This window comes from Hyperolius riggenbachi, chromosome 3, assembly GCF_040937935.1.
Source record: "Hyperolius riggenbachi isolate aHypRig1 chromosome 3, aHypRig1.pri, whole genome shotgun sequence".
NCBI classification, from domain to species: domain Eukaryota; kingdom Metazoa; phylum Chordata; class Amphibia; order Anura; family Hyperoliidae; genus Hyperolius; species Hyperolius riggenbachi.
The window spans coordinates 173,777,188-173,796,441 of NC_090648.1; the positions used below are offsets into that span (position 1 = coordinate 173,777,188).

General features: G+C 42.3%; 1 protein-coding gene across 20 annotated transcripts in view; it reads left to right on the forward strand.

The window, feature by feature from the left end:
- PPIP5K1 (diphosphoinositol pentakisphosphate kinase 1) overlaps nucleotides 1-19,254 on the forward strand; it is a 508,717-nt gene that overhangs the window by 154,858 nt on the left and 334,605 nt on the right. For all 20 annotated transcript variants that reach the window (XR_011030280.1, XR_011030281.1, XM_068275298.1 and 17 more), the window contains one exon: nucleotides 5,975-6,065. Coding sequence is in view for 18 of the 20 variants with exons in the window: in XM_068275298.1 (XP_068131399.1) it covers nucleotides 5,975-6,065 (91 nt within the window). In the remaining 2 variants the exon portion in view is untranslated. The remainder of the gene's footprint in view (nucleotides 1-5,974; nucleotides 6,066-19,254) is intronic.

A 19,254-nucleotide genomic window follows, 5' to 3' on the forward strand; every position in this document is an offset into this window, starting at 1 on the left:
CAAAAGTCCAATTTAGTGCAGTCATAGATTTGGTTCTCACCAGATACACTCACTCAGCTTAGATATATTTTCATAGGCAGTGATTTAAGAGCATAGATATAAAATGTCCTTATTTGGTCCGATCTTGCTTGCTGGAGTACACTAGGATTTGTCAGAATTACACATTGTTGTATGCAAAGGTTTTCCAACTTTTTGCAGAGACATTCAGTGATAGTTTGTGGGTTTTGTTTGGGAAAAGAGAAGAGATCCAATGATCTACCACTAGTTTATTGACCAAGTGAAATGTGACATGCAGAAGGTAGCGGCACACTCCAAGGCATGCACATATCTAGACAAGACAAGACAAATAACATTTATATCGCGCTTTTCTCCTGGCGGACTCAAAGCGCCAGAGCTGCAGCCACTAGGACGCGCTCTATAGGCAGTAGCAGTGTTAGGGAGACTTGCCTAAGGTCTCCTGCTGAATAGGTGCTGGCTTACTGAACAGGCAGAGCCGAGATTCGAACCCTGGTCTCCTGTGTCATAGGCAGAGCCCTTAACCATTACACCATCCAGCCATCTCATATTTAAACAATCCTCCTCCCCTTCCGTGGTTATTTACCATTTATGGACAGTGTGACCACAGACCCTGCAATGGTATCACACCTTTGTGGTTAAAAGTTTTAACAATGAGGACATTTATCACAGCCAGTGCTGGAAAATAACAATAAAACCTTGTAAATTTGCTAAAAGGTTCTCGGTCTGGGGTGGCCAGTTGGGGCCATCTCTGATGAGAATTTAGTGTGTGTACAGCAGTGCGGATGCATCGCCAAGAAATTCAGAGTGCTGGATCATCTCAGTCAAGTGTAGACCAAAAGCGTTCTCCTTTCTCCTCCCACTCCATTGTGTGCAGGCCACTGCATATTGGTCTCCCCTTCCTCCTCCATAGCAACTGAACACTAGCCAGTAAAGATTTTTACTTTTGAGTTTGGCAAGTAAGATCTGCTATATTTGTATTTGTATCTCTGCTTACACTCCATTGACCTACAGTAAATACAACCTAAACCACAATGCATTTGAGATATTTTATATCAATTTTCTCTTTGTGCATCACCTACCTTTTGAATTGTTTTAAACTAAAAATCAGCACATTTAAGATATTTGTTGTTTTATCTCCAAGAAAGTGATGAAGATTACTTGTTTTAGGCTATTATTTTGACCCCCAGAGTCTAGCAAAGAAGTGTACAGCTACTGGCTAGGAATTGTCATTGAAGAGACCTCAAGGCAGAAGTTAACTGCATCCACAGCTGCATCCTGTTGAAACTGCTTATTTCCATGTAAACACTTACACATATCTGTAATATCTATGTCTGGTTTAAGAAATGTTTTTTACATATCCTTTTCTGTCCACATTTGTCCACAGGAAGCAGGAGCATATATTCACAGGAACAGGAAGGATGGCACATAGCTATTACCTTACCTGATCTAAAAATCACAAGTATGCAAATAAAGCTTTCCCACAGGATGCACAATTATTACAGTAGATCTGGTGTACAGTGTGCACAATGTATAAGTTGCTGTGGTTGAGAGGTGTTTCTAATATGCTGCTAGGAGTGCTCAGATATGTTAATGGGGTCAAAATCAACATTAAATCTGAATTATTGAACATGGTTGAATCTGGTATTTATTCTATTTACATTAGAAATGCACTAAGCCCCTACACAGCACAATGATTAACATTTTCCACATACTTTTTAAAGAAATTGGCATGTGGACGTGCATAAACAAATTTCTCTTACAATAATTGTGAATTCTGCATGTCACTGTTCTGGGGAGTTTCCATATCTGCTGCCCACGCTTTCCTCTTGGTTTTTATGGCTTTATTGTGGTGTGTTTTCGAGAAGTTTTTTGTGAAAGTGTTTGCCACTGATATTTTATGGGAGTGGTGTATCTGCTAAATATTTTGTGAAAGTGAGGTGTTTACCAGAGATAATTTAAAAGGAGTGGACTTTTTGCCACAGGTATTTTGTGGAAGTGGGGCATTTTTTTTATAGAAGTGGGTGTTTTCCACAAGTATTTTGTGTAAGTGGGGTGTTTACCAGAGATGTTTTCTAGGGGTGGTTTGTTTGCACAGGTATTTTAGGGAAGCAGTGTTTTTGCCATAGATATCTTGTGGTAGTAGGTTGTTTGCATGAACTATTTTATGGGAGTGGGTTGTTTGCAAGAGATATTTAATAGTAGTGGAATGTTTTTCAGAGATATTTAATGGAGTGGATATTAATTAATTGTATTAAATAAATATATTTAATGGAGTGGAATGTTTTCCATAGGTAATTTGTGGGAGCTGGCGTGTTTGTTAAGGATTTTTTTTAATGGGAGTAGGGTGTTTGCCAGAGATATATTTGATGGTAGTGGGTGTTTGCCACAGATATTTTATGGAAGTGGAGTATTTGCCTGAGATATTTTATGGGAGCAGGGTGCTTGCCAGATATATTTTATGGGAGCAGGGTGTTGGCCAGAGATATGTTTTATGGTAGTGGGGTGTTTCAAAGAGATATTTTATGGTAGTAGTATGTTTGCCAGATATATTTTGTGGTAGTGGGTTTTTAAACGGATATTTTATGGGAGTTGGTTGTTTGCCACAGATAGTTTATGGGAGTGGGGACTTGTCACCTGCACATTATTTACAATAGTTCACAAATGAAAATGCTAATTTTTGATGAGCTCTCTATCTTTGCCTAATTGCTTATTACTGTAACAAACATGGAAGAGAGCTGTGTTAAACAGCGATACCACCGCAGCTGCCTCCATCTCCCTGCCTAGCGATCTATCCGTGCATCGGGCGTCTAGCACGCCGAGGACGGGTTTGTCAGCAGCACAGAGGGTCGCATTGTCGCGTACGCGCGTGCACACAGACAGGACCTTTATGCGGGGAGGAGGCGCGTCAGCTGACCGGCCTGTCGGCTGACGTCAAAGCAGATGCTCGCCGCTCCTCATTGGTTGATGGGAGTGGGCGTGCCGGAGGGATCTCCCCTGCTTCTTAAGCGTTGCCAAATCACTCGCAACTTGTCTGCTGTTGCGAATACTTTGTGTTAGCGCTCAGACGATCCGGTGTGCTTTGATCCGGAAGGAAACCGGGGATTTCACACAGAGATAAGAATTGTTTGATATCTATAATTCTAATTGATATACTGTATATTATCTGTGTATGACTCTGGCTCGTTCTGACTACTCTTCCGCTCAGTGATTCTGGACTTCTGCCCATCTGATCTTGCTGCCGACTCTGCCTGTTAAACCTTCTTGCCTTTGCCTTCTGATTTTGTACTGTATCTGTCTGTCTTTTGCCAACTCGATTAGTCTGACCACTCTACTCTCACCAGAGGGCCCTTGTCTCTGGTGACAGGCTCTGTACTGTTAGTACCCACCAGCTCCTCTGGTGAGGTATAGCTAAACCTATCAGTACTACTGTTGCACCAAGCACTATACTTTGCTAGTAGCTATCACATTAGCTGTCTGGTATACTTGTATTATTGGTGATTCTGCAGATCACCATATAATCAGGTATATATCTGTATTATATGTGATACTGCAGATCACCTAATAATCAGAACTCTGTTACTTGCTGACACATATCGTTACAATTACTTTTTTATTTTCTGAAGAATAATTAATAAGCAAAAACTGAATATAGTACTCAGGCGATAAGTAATCTAACTTTTTCCAAGAGGGCAGGCCCCTTAACACACTAAAACATAACCTTTATTAGTATGTCTTCCTCTCTCAGGAGCTATTTAAGCCTTTTATTTCAAGCAGCACACAACTCTGACAGGGGCTTAAATGCTGACAGTCATATTGTTATAATTCTGGTGGATGGTTTTGTTATTTTTTCAAGTGTGCTTCAACAAACACAAACCGGCACCATATCCACTTTTTCTTAACGTATAACATAATATGGAATGTGCTAAGAGCCAATAGCAAGTACACTATCACAACCAAGGAGTAGATCAAGAAATAGCACTAAACGATTATGGTTTGGTACTGCTTTCTTGTGCTACTCCTTGGTTGTGGTATTGTTATTTTTTTCATACCCTCTGCACTATATGTAACTATCACTCCTGACAAAGCCCATAAGAGCGAAACATGTTGATTTTGTTTGTGTATAAGGGGGTGTTATAGGAATCTCACCACAAACTGTCGGCCTAGGTAGGGTCTATGGGAGACCTCTATTAGCTATATATAGATCAACCTATTAAAGGAGAGGGTTATTAGAGCAGTGATCTATCCATCTACATGTACACCCCTCCCTTGAACCTTTACGGAGTCAGATTATCTTTTGACACAGTACCTATACAGTCACATGTCTTTGTTGATATGTTTGTTGCTGCCCCACAATATTTTAGACATACTAATAAAGATTGTTTTATCATGTCCCTTTTAGGGCTTGTCCTCAAGTTGCATAATTAATTAGATTGTTTTTGTGTGTGTGTGCATGGCATTTGGATTTTTGCAGTCTTTCTTGGCATGACTAAATAAAGATGCAATTTTAGGTTTCATATTCGGTATTATTTGAAATAGTAAATGTAATGTTCACACACAACTCTAACAGTAAAATCTAGTTACAGTGGCATACATCAGTTAGTCCTTAATTTTTCCCAGCAGTACATGTTATAAGGTTGTTTTCACTGAAACATGGGTATATCTTTGTACATTGTTAGTCCACCTCTTCCAGGGCTCCTATGCCAGAAAGTGGGTTACCACTAGCATCCCTTTTACAAGCATGTACTGACCTGTATGTTTATGGCGCGGATATCATTTTTTTCTTGCGAGTGCACATAAGAACCTCACAACCAAGAGTTCTCAGTGTGTAGACAAGAGCTGTACTTTCTTGCTCTAGCCTGCACGTCTCACCTTTCAAATCGTACTTTTAGTATTTGTGGAACTTTATTATTTGAAGGCTATGTAATGTAGCTTCTACAATCTATTGCTTTGTGTGTGCATGGGTTTTTGGAGGGGAAGTGTGTGTGTGTGTGGGGGGGGGGAGGGGGGGGGTTACAAGGTGATGTCTGGCATTGCATAGCTAAGTATCATTGGTGTTTAGGCTCCTGCAAAAAATTCTGCTGTTTCCATGGAAGTCCTGATTTCCATTTGAGGATGGTTTGGTAAAGGTTTAAAGAAAATGGACCTGATGCACCCACTAGTGGTAAGGTTGCCATGCACCGACCGCACACAACAATTTTACCTTTACTATCACCGGAGGAGCACCACACATTAACCCATTAGCACCACACCCTCTTCTGCGGTAATGCACACATTGCCGTGGTAACACATTGCTATGGTAACCTTTTACTATAACAACATGTCGCATTAACCCGTTAATGCGCATGGGACTAATGGGTTAACAAGCAGTGATCCCCCGGTGTTAGTAACCTTAACCTTCACAAAAAATGCAAGAATTATTGAATTTTTAGTAAAGACTTTTTTACTATCCTATGATAGATACACCAATCTAACAGATTATAGATCCATAAGTGACCACTTTGCCTGATGTTATTTAAAAAATGTAGACAAAGACCGCACCATTCATCTCTGCACAAGGACTTCTTCACTTTAGTTTGTAAATACTGTATAATATGCATATGGGATAAAGGCTGTTGTGTCTTCAACTGAGCATCCCAACTCCAGGGATCTGGATGGAAGGTGGGTTGAGGACAAGTCAGAGAACTTTGGATCCATTACAAATAGGGCAGCTCTTGCTTAGCCTAGCACCATGGAAAATGACTTGTGCAGCACGCTATTTCTGTACCTGCGCATTCCTGCTGTTTGACACCAAAGCTTTTTATCTTTACTTTCATCTTTAAATGCAGGCTGTTGAACTCCCATCTGCAGTGATTCCAAATTGTCTGCTTTGCTTCTGAAGAATGTTATTCCCAGAGATGACCCTTAAGGTCAGTGTTTCATGATATCCATCAACCAACAGAATTTTTCTTTTCACTAGGTGCTCTCGGAGACGTCCTCAAAATCAGGAGGCTACCGACTCTTCACATCTTATGCCAGGCACCCATCAGACATGAAGCAAAGTGGCCTAGGTATGTTGATGCTTGTTCAATGCTATTTGGTTTTAACTGTAATAAGAGGCAGGATAATATCTAAATTAGTAGAACCTTTTACTCCTGAATTTTGGTGAAAGGTGAAAAGGTGCTCTTTCACTTGTTAAGTCATTGTGCTTTGTTTCCATTCAGTTATAGACACATTTTTTAACCAATACAGTTCTTTCATTGCATACATTTATGATTATCAATGCAGTTATTGTAGTGGAAGTTGTACATCATAGTCTGTAACCTAGTAATGTTTTTGAAAGCTTAAAATTCTACTTAATGTTAGCAGTTATGCTTACATCACTCTTTAGCATCTTAGAAGCAGTGTACCATTTTACTCTTTATTGAGGCAACCTGTAAATGTACATTCATGTTTTTGTTTGGTAGTAGACTTCTAACACAATGGTTGCCAGGGGAAGATATATTAATAATTGTTGATTCCAACATCAAGATACCTGGTCCATGTAGTCTTCCCTTTCAATGCATGCATAAAACTTCCTGCCAAAGTGAAATGTGAATGCAGCTTACAGGAATTATAGCAATGGAAGGTAGAGCGGCTGCTACCACCAATGCAGCGCCAAAGGGGGGGAGCCGGGGATCCAAATGTCTCCAAGCAAAGTTTCCAAAAAGAGTATCCTGCTACACCAATTGGCAAGGTAAAAAAACCAAGGCTTTATTTGGAACATTAAATGACACACAGAAAAAGGCTCACGCATATCAGAGCTCTGCGTGGCTCCTTAATCATAGCTATGATTAAGGAGCCATGCAAAGCTCCAATACGCTTGAGCCTTTTTCTGTGTGTCATTTGATGTTCTAAATAAAGCCTTGGATTTTTTACCTTGCCAATTGGTGTAGCGGGATATCCTTTTTGGAAACTTCACATGAATTATGCTGGTCTGAAGATTAGTCCTCTGCATTACAAGTTTTACCAGGCATGGATACAAGGTCTATTTACTGTATATGATCACCCTACCTTGAAACATTATTTGGTTTGGGTATACGATTTTGTAATGTTCCAATATCTTCAAGTCTATGTGTCTGCATTATGTATATGATCTTCAGCAACAGGATATAATGGGGGATACATCAACCCTACTTAGTCCAATGACAGATAAATAACACAAATGCTCGAGTGAGTAACAAAATGATTTCTGTTTATTAACATTTAACTCTAAAAGAGCAGAATAGGAATATAAAGTTCAGGGTTTCCTGGCACCTGAGTAAGGACATTATTGCTTGAAATTTTGAGCCCCATTTTTCTGCACTGGTATATGCTAAAGTTGTAATGAATGGCCATACTCCAGTTGATCACTGGTGTTACTTTTCTTCAAGAGATCTTTGGCAACCAGACAAATAATACACTGTTCAGCAGTGTGTATTTTTTAACCATGGGGATAAATTTGCTCAAAGAAAGATTTGACTGAAGTCAGACTGTATCTGTGATGTGTGTTTAGAAGGAGAAACGCATAAATACATACAATTGGAAAGGGCTAGGGAGATTTTTGGTAAGGTTTGAAAAGTGCCAATGCTTGTATTGGAATTCTTCACACAGCAATTTACTGAACAGGTAAGTAACAATTTCAATTGCTTATTTTTTCAGTATATTATATTTTTAATGCTATATCAGATGTGTTCTCTTGTTTAATTCAGAGAAAAGTAAAACCGTAATCAAAATATCTAAAAAGGATTGTGTTCATAACTGCCATGTATACTGTAAAATGAATGAAGCTTTTGCCTTTAATTTGATCTCCAGGCACAATGAATGTTTTATTAAAACCTTAAAGAGACCCAGAGATGAAGAAAGGGGCCTTTTTTTACTTACCGGGGCTTCCACCAGCCCCATAAGCATGGCTGCGTCCCTCGCAGTTCTTCTGGAATCTTCCATTCAGCTGCAATCAACCCCCGGTACTCAGCTTAGTCGGGCTCAGTCTGACTGAGTGACATCAGCCGGGGTCTTCTGCACTTGCACAGAACGTCCGTGCATGCGCAGAAGGCCCCCTGCTGACGTCACTTAGCCGAATACCGGTGAAGATTGTGGCTTAATGGAGGCACATGGGAGGACGGTAAACGACTCATCCATGCTTATGGGGCTGGAGGAAGCCCCGGGTATGTAACGAAAATACACCCTTCATCTCTGGGTCTCTTTAAACCCTAAGGTTTAATACACATAGCAATCTCATAGTTCATTTTGTCAAGTTATACATCATTGGCACAGGGAATAATTTTTTAAATGATCATTCTGTGGTGCATACACACTTCAGTGGGTGGTTAGGGTTTTTTACCAATGCTGATTAGCTGTCAGTTAATGCAATTAGTGTTCACTGTTGAATGGTTATTCAAATTTCAATTGATATTTGTCAAGACCGACAGTTTTTGATTAAATACATTACTGAGTGATTAGATAACACTTTTTACGATCACCTCAATCTTAAAGCTAAATGCCACCATATGAATATTTTTAATTATTTTAAACTTAAACTATTGTCCTAAATCCAGAAAGAATTCAGCTCCATTAATAGGCAAAAACTGCAGCACAGTTTCACATGTCATTGTCAAGTTGGTCTCTTTGGCTGCAGTAGTGTCTGAATCCCACACCTAAAACAAGCATCTGTTTATTCTGGTCAGACTTGGGTCTAGGAGCACCTGCAATGCATGCTTGAGCAGGGTCTATGGGAAAAAACCCACTAGATGCAGAGGATCAGCCAGGCAATTTGCATTGTTTGAATGGAAATAAACATACCCCTTTCACGTCAGGTGTGCTTTAAGGTCAGTTCAAATGCATAGAATTAGGAGGGAGCTGACCTGAATTTGGCCAACTCTTAGTGATGACTTACATCACTCACTGGTATTACATAGCTATGCAGAACTGACCTTGGGGGTGTCTTACAGATGGGAAACTAAAAACCAAAACACCCAAAAACTTCTGACTAAGCTCCAAATCATCAGATGGATGACTAGGGAAAATTAGGCTGGACATTCTCTGAAGTAGAAAGATTGTTGATTTATTTTTGACTTTAGCTTTGCTATCACCCAAAAAGAATATAAACGGGCCTAATTTATCATGTTTAAGATGTTGTGTTTCCTGATAATTGATCTGGTTTATTAAGCTCCTGAAGCTAGATTTAAGGTAAGCTATTTTAAACAGTGACTGGATCATAACAGCATGCTGTCAGCCCCACAGACAACTGAGAAATGAATCTGGGAAATGTTGGGAAGGTGAAATTATATTTGACTACAGTAATCTATTTATTTTGAGCTGTCAACTTCTTTAGCTCATCTGATCTTCTTGCTTATCTTACTACTGTGGGCGTTCAGGGATTTCTGTCCTGTCTATTAATATGCGGTGGAGGATCCTTGCTTACCAGTAGGTGAAGGATACAGGAATAACGAAGGGAAGAGACTGTAAACTGCTTTAAATATATATAATACTTTTGCACCATTGCTCCATAAAACAAATGCAGCATGCATATTGTATCATTTCAGACATGTTCAGCACTTAATATCTTTCTTAGGCATTTCATTTTTCACTCTATGTAACTCATACGGTGCACCTTTCTTTACACAAGAAGACAATAAAACTCCCAAACAAGACAGAAAACTGTTTACACAAATATAGTTTAAAGCAGGATTGTCACCATAAAAATCAAATTTCAACAGCAACTGGTCAGAGTGTATTAGGTGATAAAGATGCTAATCCTGCATTCAAAATTTTCAAAACTTTTTCTGCTGTTATGATTTGGAGTTCACATACTTACGGAGCACTGGCCCTTTAGTAGTCAGTGCCAAACAGTTGCATGCTGGGGGTTCTTATTATCTACAATATATTCCTCCTCTTCCATTTATTTCCCTGCCTAGCTGAAACATGATCCTCTGCTCACTTGTGTTTACAAGCAAGGCTGAGGTGACTCAGCGATTGGAGGAGAAAAGAAAAAAGTAAAGGGCAGAAATGACATCAGGATTTAGCCTAAACTGTGGGCAAAATACATGGCTCCCACCGGGAACAGAATTCTCGTCATTTACTATATAAAATTCACTGAAATCAAAACGTGAACAGTACAAAACATGTGTTATGTAAGTAGATCTAGTATTTATCTACTCATATATGGGTTTTTTTCCCTGGCATAGTATGGCTAATCCTACTGTTTTAGCATTTGCTAAAGTCATGTGCGGAAGTGAGAAGCAGTTTAGCAGACACAATCACTTTCCACTAATTCCACATTCAAACAATTGATAAACATGTCATCTCTGTGGCTGGCAATTGCTTCAGACAACAGGGTGAGTTAACTTTATAACTTAGTAGAGAATGAGAGAGTTTCGGATGATTTCTCAACCTGCTGTGCATAGTGCAAAAAAAGATGGCAACTCTCTTGAAGGAGAAAAAAGGGAAGAAGCTGCATCATAGATTCATACAAACCTCACACTTGTACATTCTCATGTATAGTTCGTGCCATTCATGTACGCTCTTCATTTTAACATCTTGTACTTGTAGTTCTTAATAGTTCTGTTTTCTTTGTTGTGGTAGCTGTAAAGCGCTTTCTTTTGCAAATGCCTTCATTACATTATTTTTTTTCCTTTGTCAATATCCTGCTGTACTTGCATGTATTTACAGTACATCATACTATTACACCCCGTGCTTGGTGGTTTGTAGCCTGGCAGTCTGATAGATTATGATGGTGCTCTATGTCACATGGTGCAAAGTGATGTATTTGGACTCTGAAAATCATTTCTTTCTGTACTTGTTTTTTTTTTTGTCTTTATTGTATAATCTGTAGATTTCCTCCATTCCTATCCAAATGGCCAATTTCTTTCCAAGAAATTTGCTTTTGAAAAGCTGTGTTCTTTGTTCTCCTCCTCTATTCGTTTTGCGTTCCTTTTCTCTATACTCCATCTTCAATTTGATCTACCATTTTGCTTCCTTTGCAAAATGTAGGATAATTTTTTTTGTGTTTTTTTTTTTTTTGTCACTGTGGTCACTGCTGTTTTACCAATTTATTTCATTTGTTTACATTAAAATAGAAACAACTAATGTATTTTTCTTCATACGAGTATGCATATCATTAACTTAAATCTCAACATCATATTTAACATAAAAAGAAATTTATATAACAAGTGCAGTATGGCTTATGCTTTGTGTTAGGGAAGTCAACCTACAGTAGGTCTCAACCTCAGACAAGTATAGAGTACATATATGTGTCAGAGGATTTGAACTCTGAAGTAATGTCTTGTCTGTTGTACAGAAACTCTTTGCCCAAGAGTAAACCTGAGGACTGAAAACCCATTAAATGTGTTGATCTTATAGTTACAAAGAGGAACATGTTAGGTATAGTAGTTCCCTCTCTAAACAGGAGTGTAAGTAATATCTAAGTTTCTTCTGAGCATCTGTGCAACCAGAACTGCTGGTGTATAAATGGTCATTTGTATTTACAGAGGTATCAGTGCTGAAAGAATTAGGGATTTTTTTATTATTATTTTAAGAATCATTAAATGTATAAATATGCACACTTAATCCCTGATCGTCTTCTAATGCATTTGTAATGATCTACTGATTCTGCCACCCGTACCAGGGGCTTAACTAGAGGGCTGATTCCTCCCCGCATACATACCCAGGGGCGTAACTAGAGGGCTGATTCCTCCCTGCATACATACCCAGGGGCGTAACTAGAGGGCTGATTCCTCCCCGCATACATACCCAGGGGTGTAACAAGAATGCTGATTCCTCCCCGCATATACACCCAGGGACAAAACTAGAGGGCTGATTCCTCCCCGCATACATACCCAGGGGTGTAACAAGAATGCTGATTCCTCCCCGCATAAACACCCCGGGGCATAACTAGAGGGCTCATTCCTCCCCGCATACATACCCAGGGGCATAACTAAAGGGCTGATTCCTCCCCGCATACATACCCAGGGGTGTAACAAGAATGCTGATTCCTCCCCGCATATACACCCAGGGACAAAACTAGAGGGCTGATTCCTCCCCGCATACATACCCAGGGGTGTAACAAGAATGCTGATTCCTCCCCGCATATACACCCAGGGACAAAACTAGAGGGCTCATTCCTCCCCGCATACATACCCAGGGGCATAACTAAAGGGCTGATTCCTCCCCGCATACACACCCAGGGGCGTAACAAGAGGGCTGATTCCTCCCCGCATACACACCCCGGGGCATAACTAGAGGGCTGATTCCTCCCCGCATACACACCCAGGGGCGTAACAAGAGGGCTGATTCCTCCCCGCATACATACCCAGGGGCGTAACAAGAGGGCTGATTCCTCCCCGCATACACACCCCGGGGCATAACTAGAGGGCTGATTCCTCCCCGCATATACACCCAGGGACAAAACTAGAGGGCTGATTCCTCCCCGCATACATACCCAGGGGTGTAACAAGAATGCTGATTCCTCCCCGCATACACACCCAGGGACAAAACTAGAGGGCTCATTCCTCCCCGCATACATACCCAGGGGCATAACTAAAGGGCTGATTCCTCCCCGCATACACACCCAGGGGCGTAACAAGAGGGCTGATTCCTCCCCGCATACACACCCCGGGGCATAACTAGAGGGCTGATTCCTCCCCGCATACACACCCATGGGCGTAACAAGAGGGCTGATTCCTCCCCGCATACATACCCAGGGGCGTAACAAGAGGGCTGATTCCTCCCCGCATACACACCCCGGGGCATAACTAGAGGGCTGATTCCTCCCCGCATACACACCCAGGGGCGTAACAAGAGGGCTGATTCCTCCCCGCATAAACACCCCGGGGCATAACTAGAGGGCTGATTCCTCCCCACATACATACCCAGGGGAGTAACTAGAGCGCTGATTCCTCCCCGCATACACACCCAGGGGCGTAACAAGAGGTCTGATTCTTCCACACATAAACACCGAGGGGTGTAACTAGAGGGCTGATTCCTCCCCACATACACACCCAGGGGCGTAACTAGAGCGCTGATTCCTCCCCACATACACACCCAGGGGCATAACTAGCCCCTGCATCCACAGGGGACCGAAAATGTAATGGGGCCCCGATTTCTTCTCTCCCTCTGATAAAGGGGTTCATCCTTCAAATTAGGTGTTTTTGTGGCTATCCTTGTTATGGGGGCAGGGGGTCAGGGGAACGCGCGTAGCTACTGCATCCCTCCCCGACGCGCGCTCCCCCGAGCACCCCCCCTTGTTACCAACGCCGATCGTTAGCCGCTAGATCAATGAATGGGAACACTGTTCCCATTCATTGATCTAATTCCCCGTGTGAATGACCACAGCTGTCTGAGACGGCTCCGCCATTCACAAAGACGCCCACGCATCACTTCCTCTATGCATAGTAATACTATACATAAGAAAGTGTGCGGCGAGGGCATCTTGTGGCCAAAAAGTAAAATTACATCTACATTATTTTTTTTCAATAAAGGACATTTTGTTTCCTTATTTTAAAAAATGCATACATAGTTACCTTAGGGACTGAACTTTTTAATATGTATGTAAAGAGGGTATATTACTGTTACTTTATAAATTATGGGCTTGTAATTAGGGATGGACGCAAAACTGAATAAATGCAACTTTATTTTCAAATAAAATATCGGCGCCGTACATTGTACTAGGGAAAAATGTTAAACGTTGTAATAACCAGGACAAGTGGGCAAATAAAATGTGTGGGTTTTAATGACCCAAAACTGAGAAATAATATATTTTTTTCTTATTATTCCTGTTAAAAGCACTTAAAGTAAAATAATTCTTAGCAAAAAGTACCCCCAAAGAAAGCCTAATTGGTGGCAAAAAAGCAAGATATAGATTGTTTAGTTGTGATAAGTAGTAATAAAGTTATATGCGAATGAATAAAAGGACTGCTGACAAGTGAAATTTGCTCTGTTTTTTTAAGGGGAAAAACCCTTCGAGGTGAAGTGGTTCAAAAGCAGAATTGGAACACCTCATATCTGAGCTCTTACATAATGTATTTATATTTCCGCTTGGAGGCAATCTGTCAGGCAGAGCCTGTTCTATTCACCAGTAGTTCTTGGTGCGCAATTAACAAAGTTGTATGCTCCTGTAGTATACTAATTTGGAAGGTTTTTTTTGTTTTTGTTTTTTTAAACCCACCTTACCTAAAGATGGTGGTTCACCGTAACCTGCCAAATCCAAAGGTGACCTTTTTTTCTTTTAAAGTTAGTTTACTTCATCTGGTTCCTATTCTCAAAATTAAAATAAAAGCTAATGATTTGCATGCAAGGTTATCCATTAACCATTTTCATGTGCATGTGTCTTGTGGTCATTCATTAACCAGTCCTATATGCATGTTTCTCCTTCTTAACATAAATGTAAATTGTGTGTAGATATTTAAGCATGTCAGTCAATCAACTGAATTCATACAGACTTGTGATAGCAGATTTCTAGAGCTAATCCATGCTTTGCTTTTTTTTAAATCGGGCCTATAGCTATAGCCATAGGGCATGTCTTTAGCTCTACAAATAAAAAGCCCCATTCCCATATATCTACATCCTATGCGTTTGTCATAGAAAAAGTTGTTCCGATTGGGAAAGGTATTTGTTATTGTCAGGAACTGAGAATTTGCTTGATCTGCAGATCTGCACCACTCAGGAAATGGAAGCAGTGGCTGTTAAACAAAAGTTGCTAATCGCTGATCTAAGAGCAGACAGCTGATTAGTTAACAGTGCTGCTAGCTGAGGCCTCATTCACATTGGCAAATGCAGATGGCCAAGCATTCGGTCAGAACGCCATCTGCATCGTTGCATGTCCCACTCACTACAGTGAATAGGTCAGGGCTGCGCTTTCCTGGAAAAAAAAGCGTGCAGCAGTGCAATGTAGTCTGAACATCAGATAGTGCAGTCTATGCAAGTCTGATGTTTTTTCTGATCGCACCCAATGCGTGTTGCTGAAATGCGCATGGCAATGCTTATAGTGTGAACCAGGCCTCACTGATTGCCAGCCTTCGGCTAGATTTGCTAACTGACACTTTTGGTTTCTAGGTTGACAAAGATTTGAATATATAGCAGATTCTCTACTTATACTTATTGGTCACATGGAGCCTGATAATAAGTCCAAGAAACACCAAGTACAGTCCTTTACTCTGTACCTCCATGTGATCACTGCATTCTGTTAATATATTACTTTTGTGTAATTTTACATGAACATTTATCATTTTTCCAAATGTTATCTTATTAGGCTGATGTACTAATAAAATCATTTATCTGCCTTTTTCATAGACAAGCACACATAGGCTCAGTTCCACAGTAGTGCAGATGCTCCTTCATCAGTCATGTTGATTTGCTTTATATCATCTGTTTAACCACTTACGTACCACAGACCCTTACAGAGACTCAGAGACGAATGAAAGTACAGCTCTGATACTTACCCGAGGCTTCCTCCCGCCCCATAAACACTCCTAAGTCCCACGTCGTCCTCCCGCGGTCTGCCGTTCAACTGCGGTGATCCCCGGTAACAGGCTCATTGATGTCAGTCCGGATCTACTGCGCATGCGTGGGAGGTCTGCACATGCACAGTAGACCCCGACTAGCATCGACTGAGCCTGGTAACGGAGCTTACCGTGGCTGAACGGCAGACCGCGGAATGACGACGTGTTTAGGAGGCAGGAGGAAGCCCCGAGTAAGTATCAGAGCTGTACTTTCGTTCCTCTCAGTCTCTTTAAGGACCAGAGACTTATTAGTAAAAAAAAAAAAAAACAGGGCTCACTGACATCACACAGCACAGACCCTTCTCTCTCACCGTTTGCGTCACCCTCCTGGGCTACTCGCTCTACTGTCGGTATGACAACAGAGCTCTATGAGCCGACTCTCCTGATCCTGTGATCACTATGAGCCAATCACAGGGTCAGAAGCCCAAAAAAAATCTGCTCCTGACCGGCTAACGGTGCTCGGCTGTCATACCGACTGCAGAGCAAGTGATCTGCAGCAACAGGAGAGATGCATGATTGGCGGGAGCATGCGGCACGGTAATTGAAATCTATGCCCTGGCAGGGGTGACAGACAGACAGGGCATAGATTGTGGCTGCTTTTTAAGCAAATTTCTGCACATTTGGGCATGCATTTGCATTAGCTTGAAATTGAGGCTAAGAATTTCAATGTATTTATAGCTCTGCAGCTATACATGTGAGGTGAGACAATTTTAAAGTATTTAAAATGTCACCCACACTTCTAAATATAATTATTTATATATTTTAATTTAAAGGAATGAATACTAATGCTTCAGTCATCAAAGGGTTATTTAATAAAAAAAAAATTACAGGGTATCCCCAGAGTTACAAACATCTAAGTTATAGAACACTCATACAAAAGGGTACTGGCTGGATGGTGCATATAGAAAAGGCATAAAAAGGCATAGGAAGAATTTAAAAGGGAACACTGGTAGTTTATAGGAGACACAAAAGGGTCATATGAAGCACAAATGGGCGCATCGGAAGCACAGAGGAGACAGAAATAGGGGAACAGAGAAGGCACAAAATGCATCACATTATGAAGTAAATGCACCTGTTCCAACTTACATACATATTCAACTGAAGTGTACCAGAAGTGAAAAATAAAAGCAGCAGTTTAACTTACCTGGAGCTTCTTCTGGCCTCTGAAGTCCTTCTGTAGCCTTGCTGTGATTCTGTGATGCTCAAGTCACCAACAGCGCCCCTCTGCCGGTCACTGCACATGCACCGCGCTGGCGTCCTCAATCACGGCCCCATGGTTTGGAGTGTTCTGCACATGCACAGTAGAAATTTTTACTTGCTGTGCTTGCACAGAATGCTTCCATCCACGGGAGCACAATCGGGAGGCGCGCAGCCCAGGGGCCGCTCATACAGCTGGTAGGAGGGCGCTGCAGGTGACAGGAGCATTGCAGAATAAAGACAAAGGTACAGGACTGCAGGGGGCTTGTAGAAGCCCAAGGTAAGTTAAACTGCTGTTTTTTTCCCACTGTAGGTTCCCTTTAACAGTGCTGTCCAACTTCATGGGCATGGAGGGCCATTTTTTTTTCCAGACCCCATGGAGGGCCGAAGGGTCTTGATAGAGCCGCAGACACCCCCCCCCCCCCCCCCGGAAAAAAAAATGCGATTACAGGACAGTTAGATTGGCAGCACTTTTCACAAAATTCAATTTAAAATAATGGCGAAGTTGTTAAACACGAGGGTTTCGTTGAGTGGGTGTGGCCATGGACCAGAATGGGGGTGTGGCCACGGGTGGAGGCAAATTTACATGAACTTAGCAATAGATTAGGACAGTGGTGGTAAACCTTTTGGAGGCCGAGTGTCCAAACTACAACCCAAAAGTCACTTATCTATCGCAAAGTGGCAACAGCAATTTAAACTACATACAAACGTTTTAACTCATACATGAACATTATGGAAAATCCAAGTTGAAAATAAACTCTGAAGATAAACAATTTCATCCATCCTACTCCTGAAAAATGTATTTTTTTTTTAGAACCTCCCAGTTTTATTTTCCGTTTTAAAAAGCTAAAAAAGGTTTAATGCTATTGTCTCATGATGATGATTCAGCTTTTCCATAGTCTCGCAGTTCGCAATCATGTGACCCCCAACAAGACAAATTCAGCAATCATGAGGCCCCCAACAAGACAAATTCAGCAATCATGAGGCCCCCAACAAGGCACATTCAGCAATCATGAGGCCCCCAACAAGACAAATTCAGCAATCATGAGGCCCCCAACAAATCATGAGGCTCCCAACAAGACAAAATCAGCAATCTTGAGGCCCCCAACAAGGCAAATTCAGCAATCGTGATGCCCCCAACAAATGAGGCCCCCAACAAGACAAATTCAGCAGTCATGAGGCACATAAATAGAGAGCATTTCACATAAATAGGCAAAATGCCCCTTTAATATGGTAGACACCTCTTACCTGGCTTCTGTATTCTCCTTTACTGGCTGCTGTGCCTGGCAATAGTGTTTTCGGCCAGATTGGTGATGATGTGTGGGCTGAAAGGCCTTGCGGTGCTGCTGTGGCCGGGCTGGCGGTGATGCTGTGGTGTGGCCGGATGAGGTAGTAACAGGTGTCCCCCCAGTTAGATAGTGACAGGTGTCCCCCCAGCTAGATAGTGACAGGTGTCCCCCCAGTTAGTGACAGGTGACCCCCCAGTTAGATAGTGACAGGTGCCCCCCCAGTTAGATAGTGACAGGTGCCCCCCCAGTTAGTGACAGGTGCCCCCCCAGTTAGATAGTGACAGGTGCCCCCCCAGTTAGTGACAGGTGCCCCCCCACAGTTAGATAGTGACAGGTGCCCCCCCAGTTAGATAGTGACAGGTGCCCCCCCCCCAGTCACATAGTGACAGGTGTCCCCCCCCCCCAGTTAGATAGTGACAGTGTTCCCCCCAGTTATAGTGACAGGTGCCCCCCCCCCCAGTTATAGTGACAGGTGCCCCCCCAGTTAGAGTTAGAGTGACAGGTGCCCCCCCAGTTAGAGTGACAGGTTCCCCCCAGTTAGAGTGACAGGTGCCCCCCCTCAGTTATAGTGACAGGTTCCCCCCAGTTAGAGTGACAGGTGCCCCCCACCCCCAGTTAGATAGTGACAGGTGCCCCCAGTAAGTGACGGTTGCCCCCCTAGTCAGCGTCCATTACCTCGCTCCTGTGCCCCGCTGCCTTACAGCTCAGACCTCACAGATCGCGGCGACTGAAACAAGCAGAGCGCGCGCATAACACCCGCGCGGCAGAACGTCACATGCGGAAGTGATTGATTTCCCTTCCGCATGTGACGTACTCCGTGCGGGTGTTATGCGCGCGCAGCGCGCTCTGTCTGCCTCCTGTCGCCGCTATCTGTGAGGTCTGAGCTGTGAGGCAGCGGGGACACAGGAGAGGCCACACGAGAGAGCAGGCATGGCGCCCAAAGCGCACGCCATGCCTGCATCTCGAATAGAGGAGCAACAGGAGGTCTGGCGGGCCGGATGCGGCCCGCGGGCCGCCAGTTGGACAGGGCTGCCTTTAAGAACAAACGTATTGTAGAATATGGCTGCTGCGCATCAATAAGATGGAAATAAGTAAAATCTTCTACAAAAGAACACTAATCGAGTGTAATAAAGATTGTAACACACACCCCATTAGCTTCCTTCACCGTGACTGATATTGCAACACATGCAACTTGTGCTTCGTAACTAGTGAGGTGAGTACTGTGAACTCCCCACTTTCACTTGGGGGGGCCTCAAGAG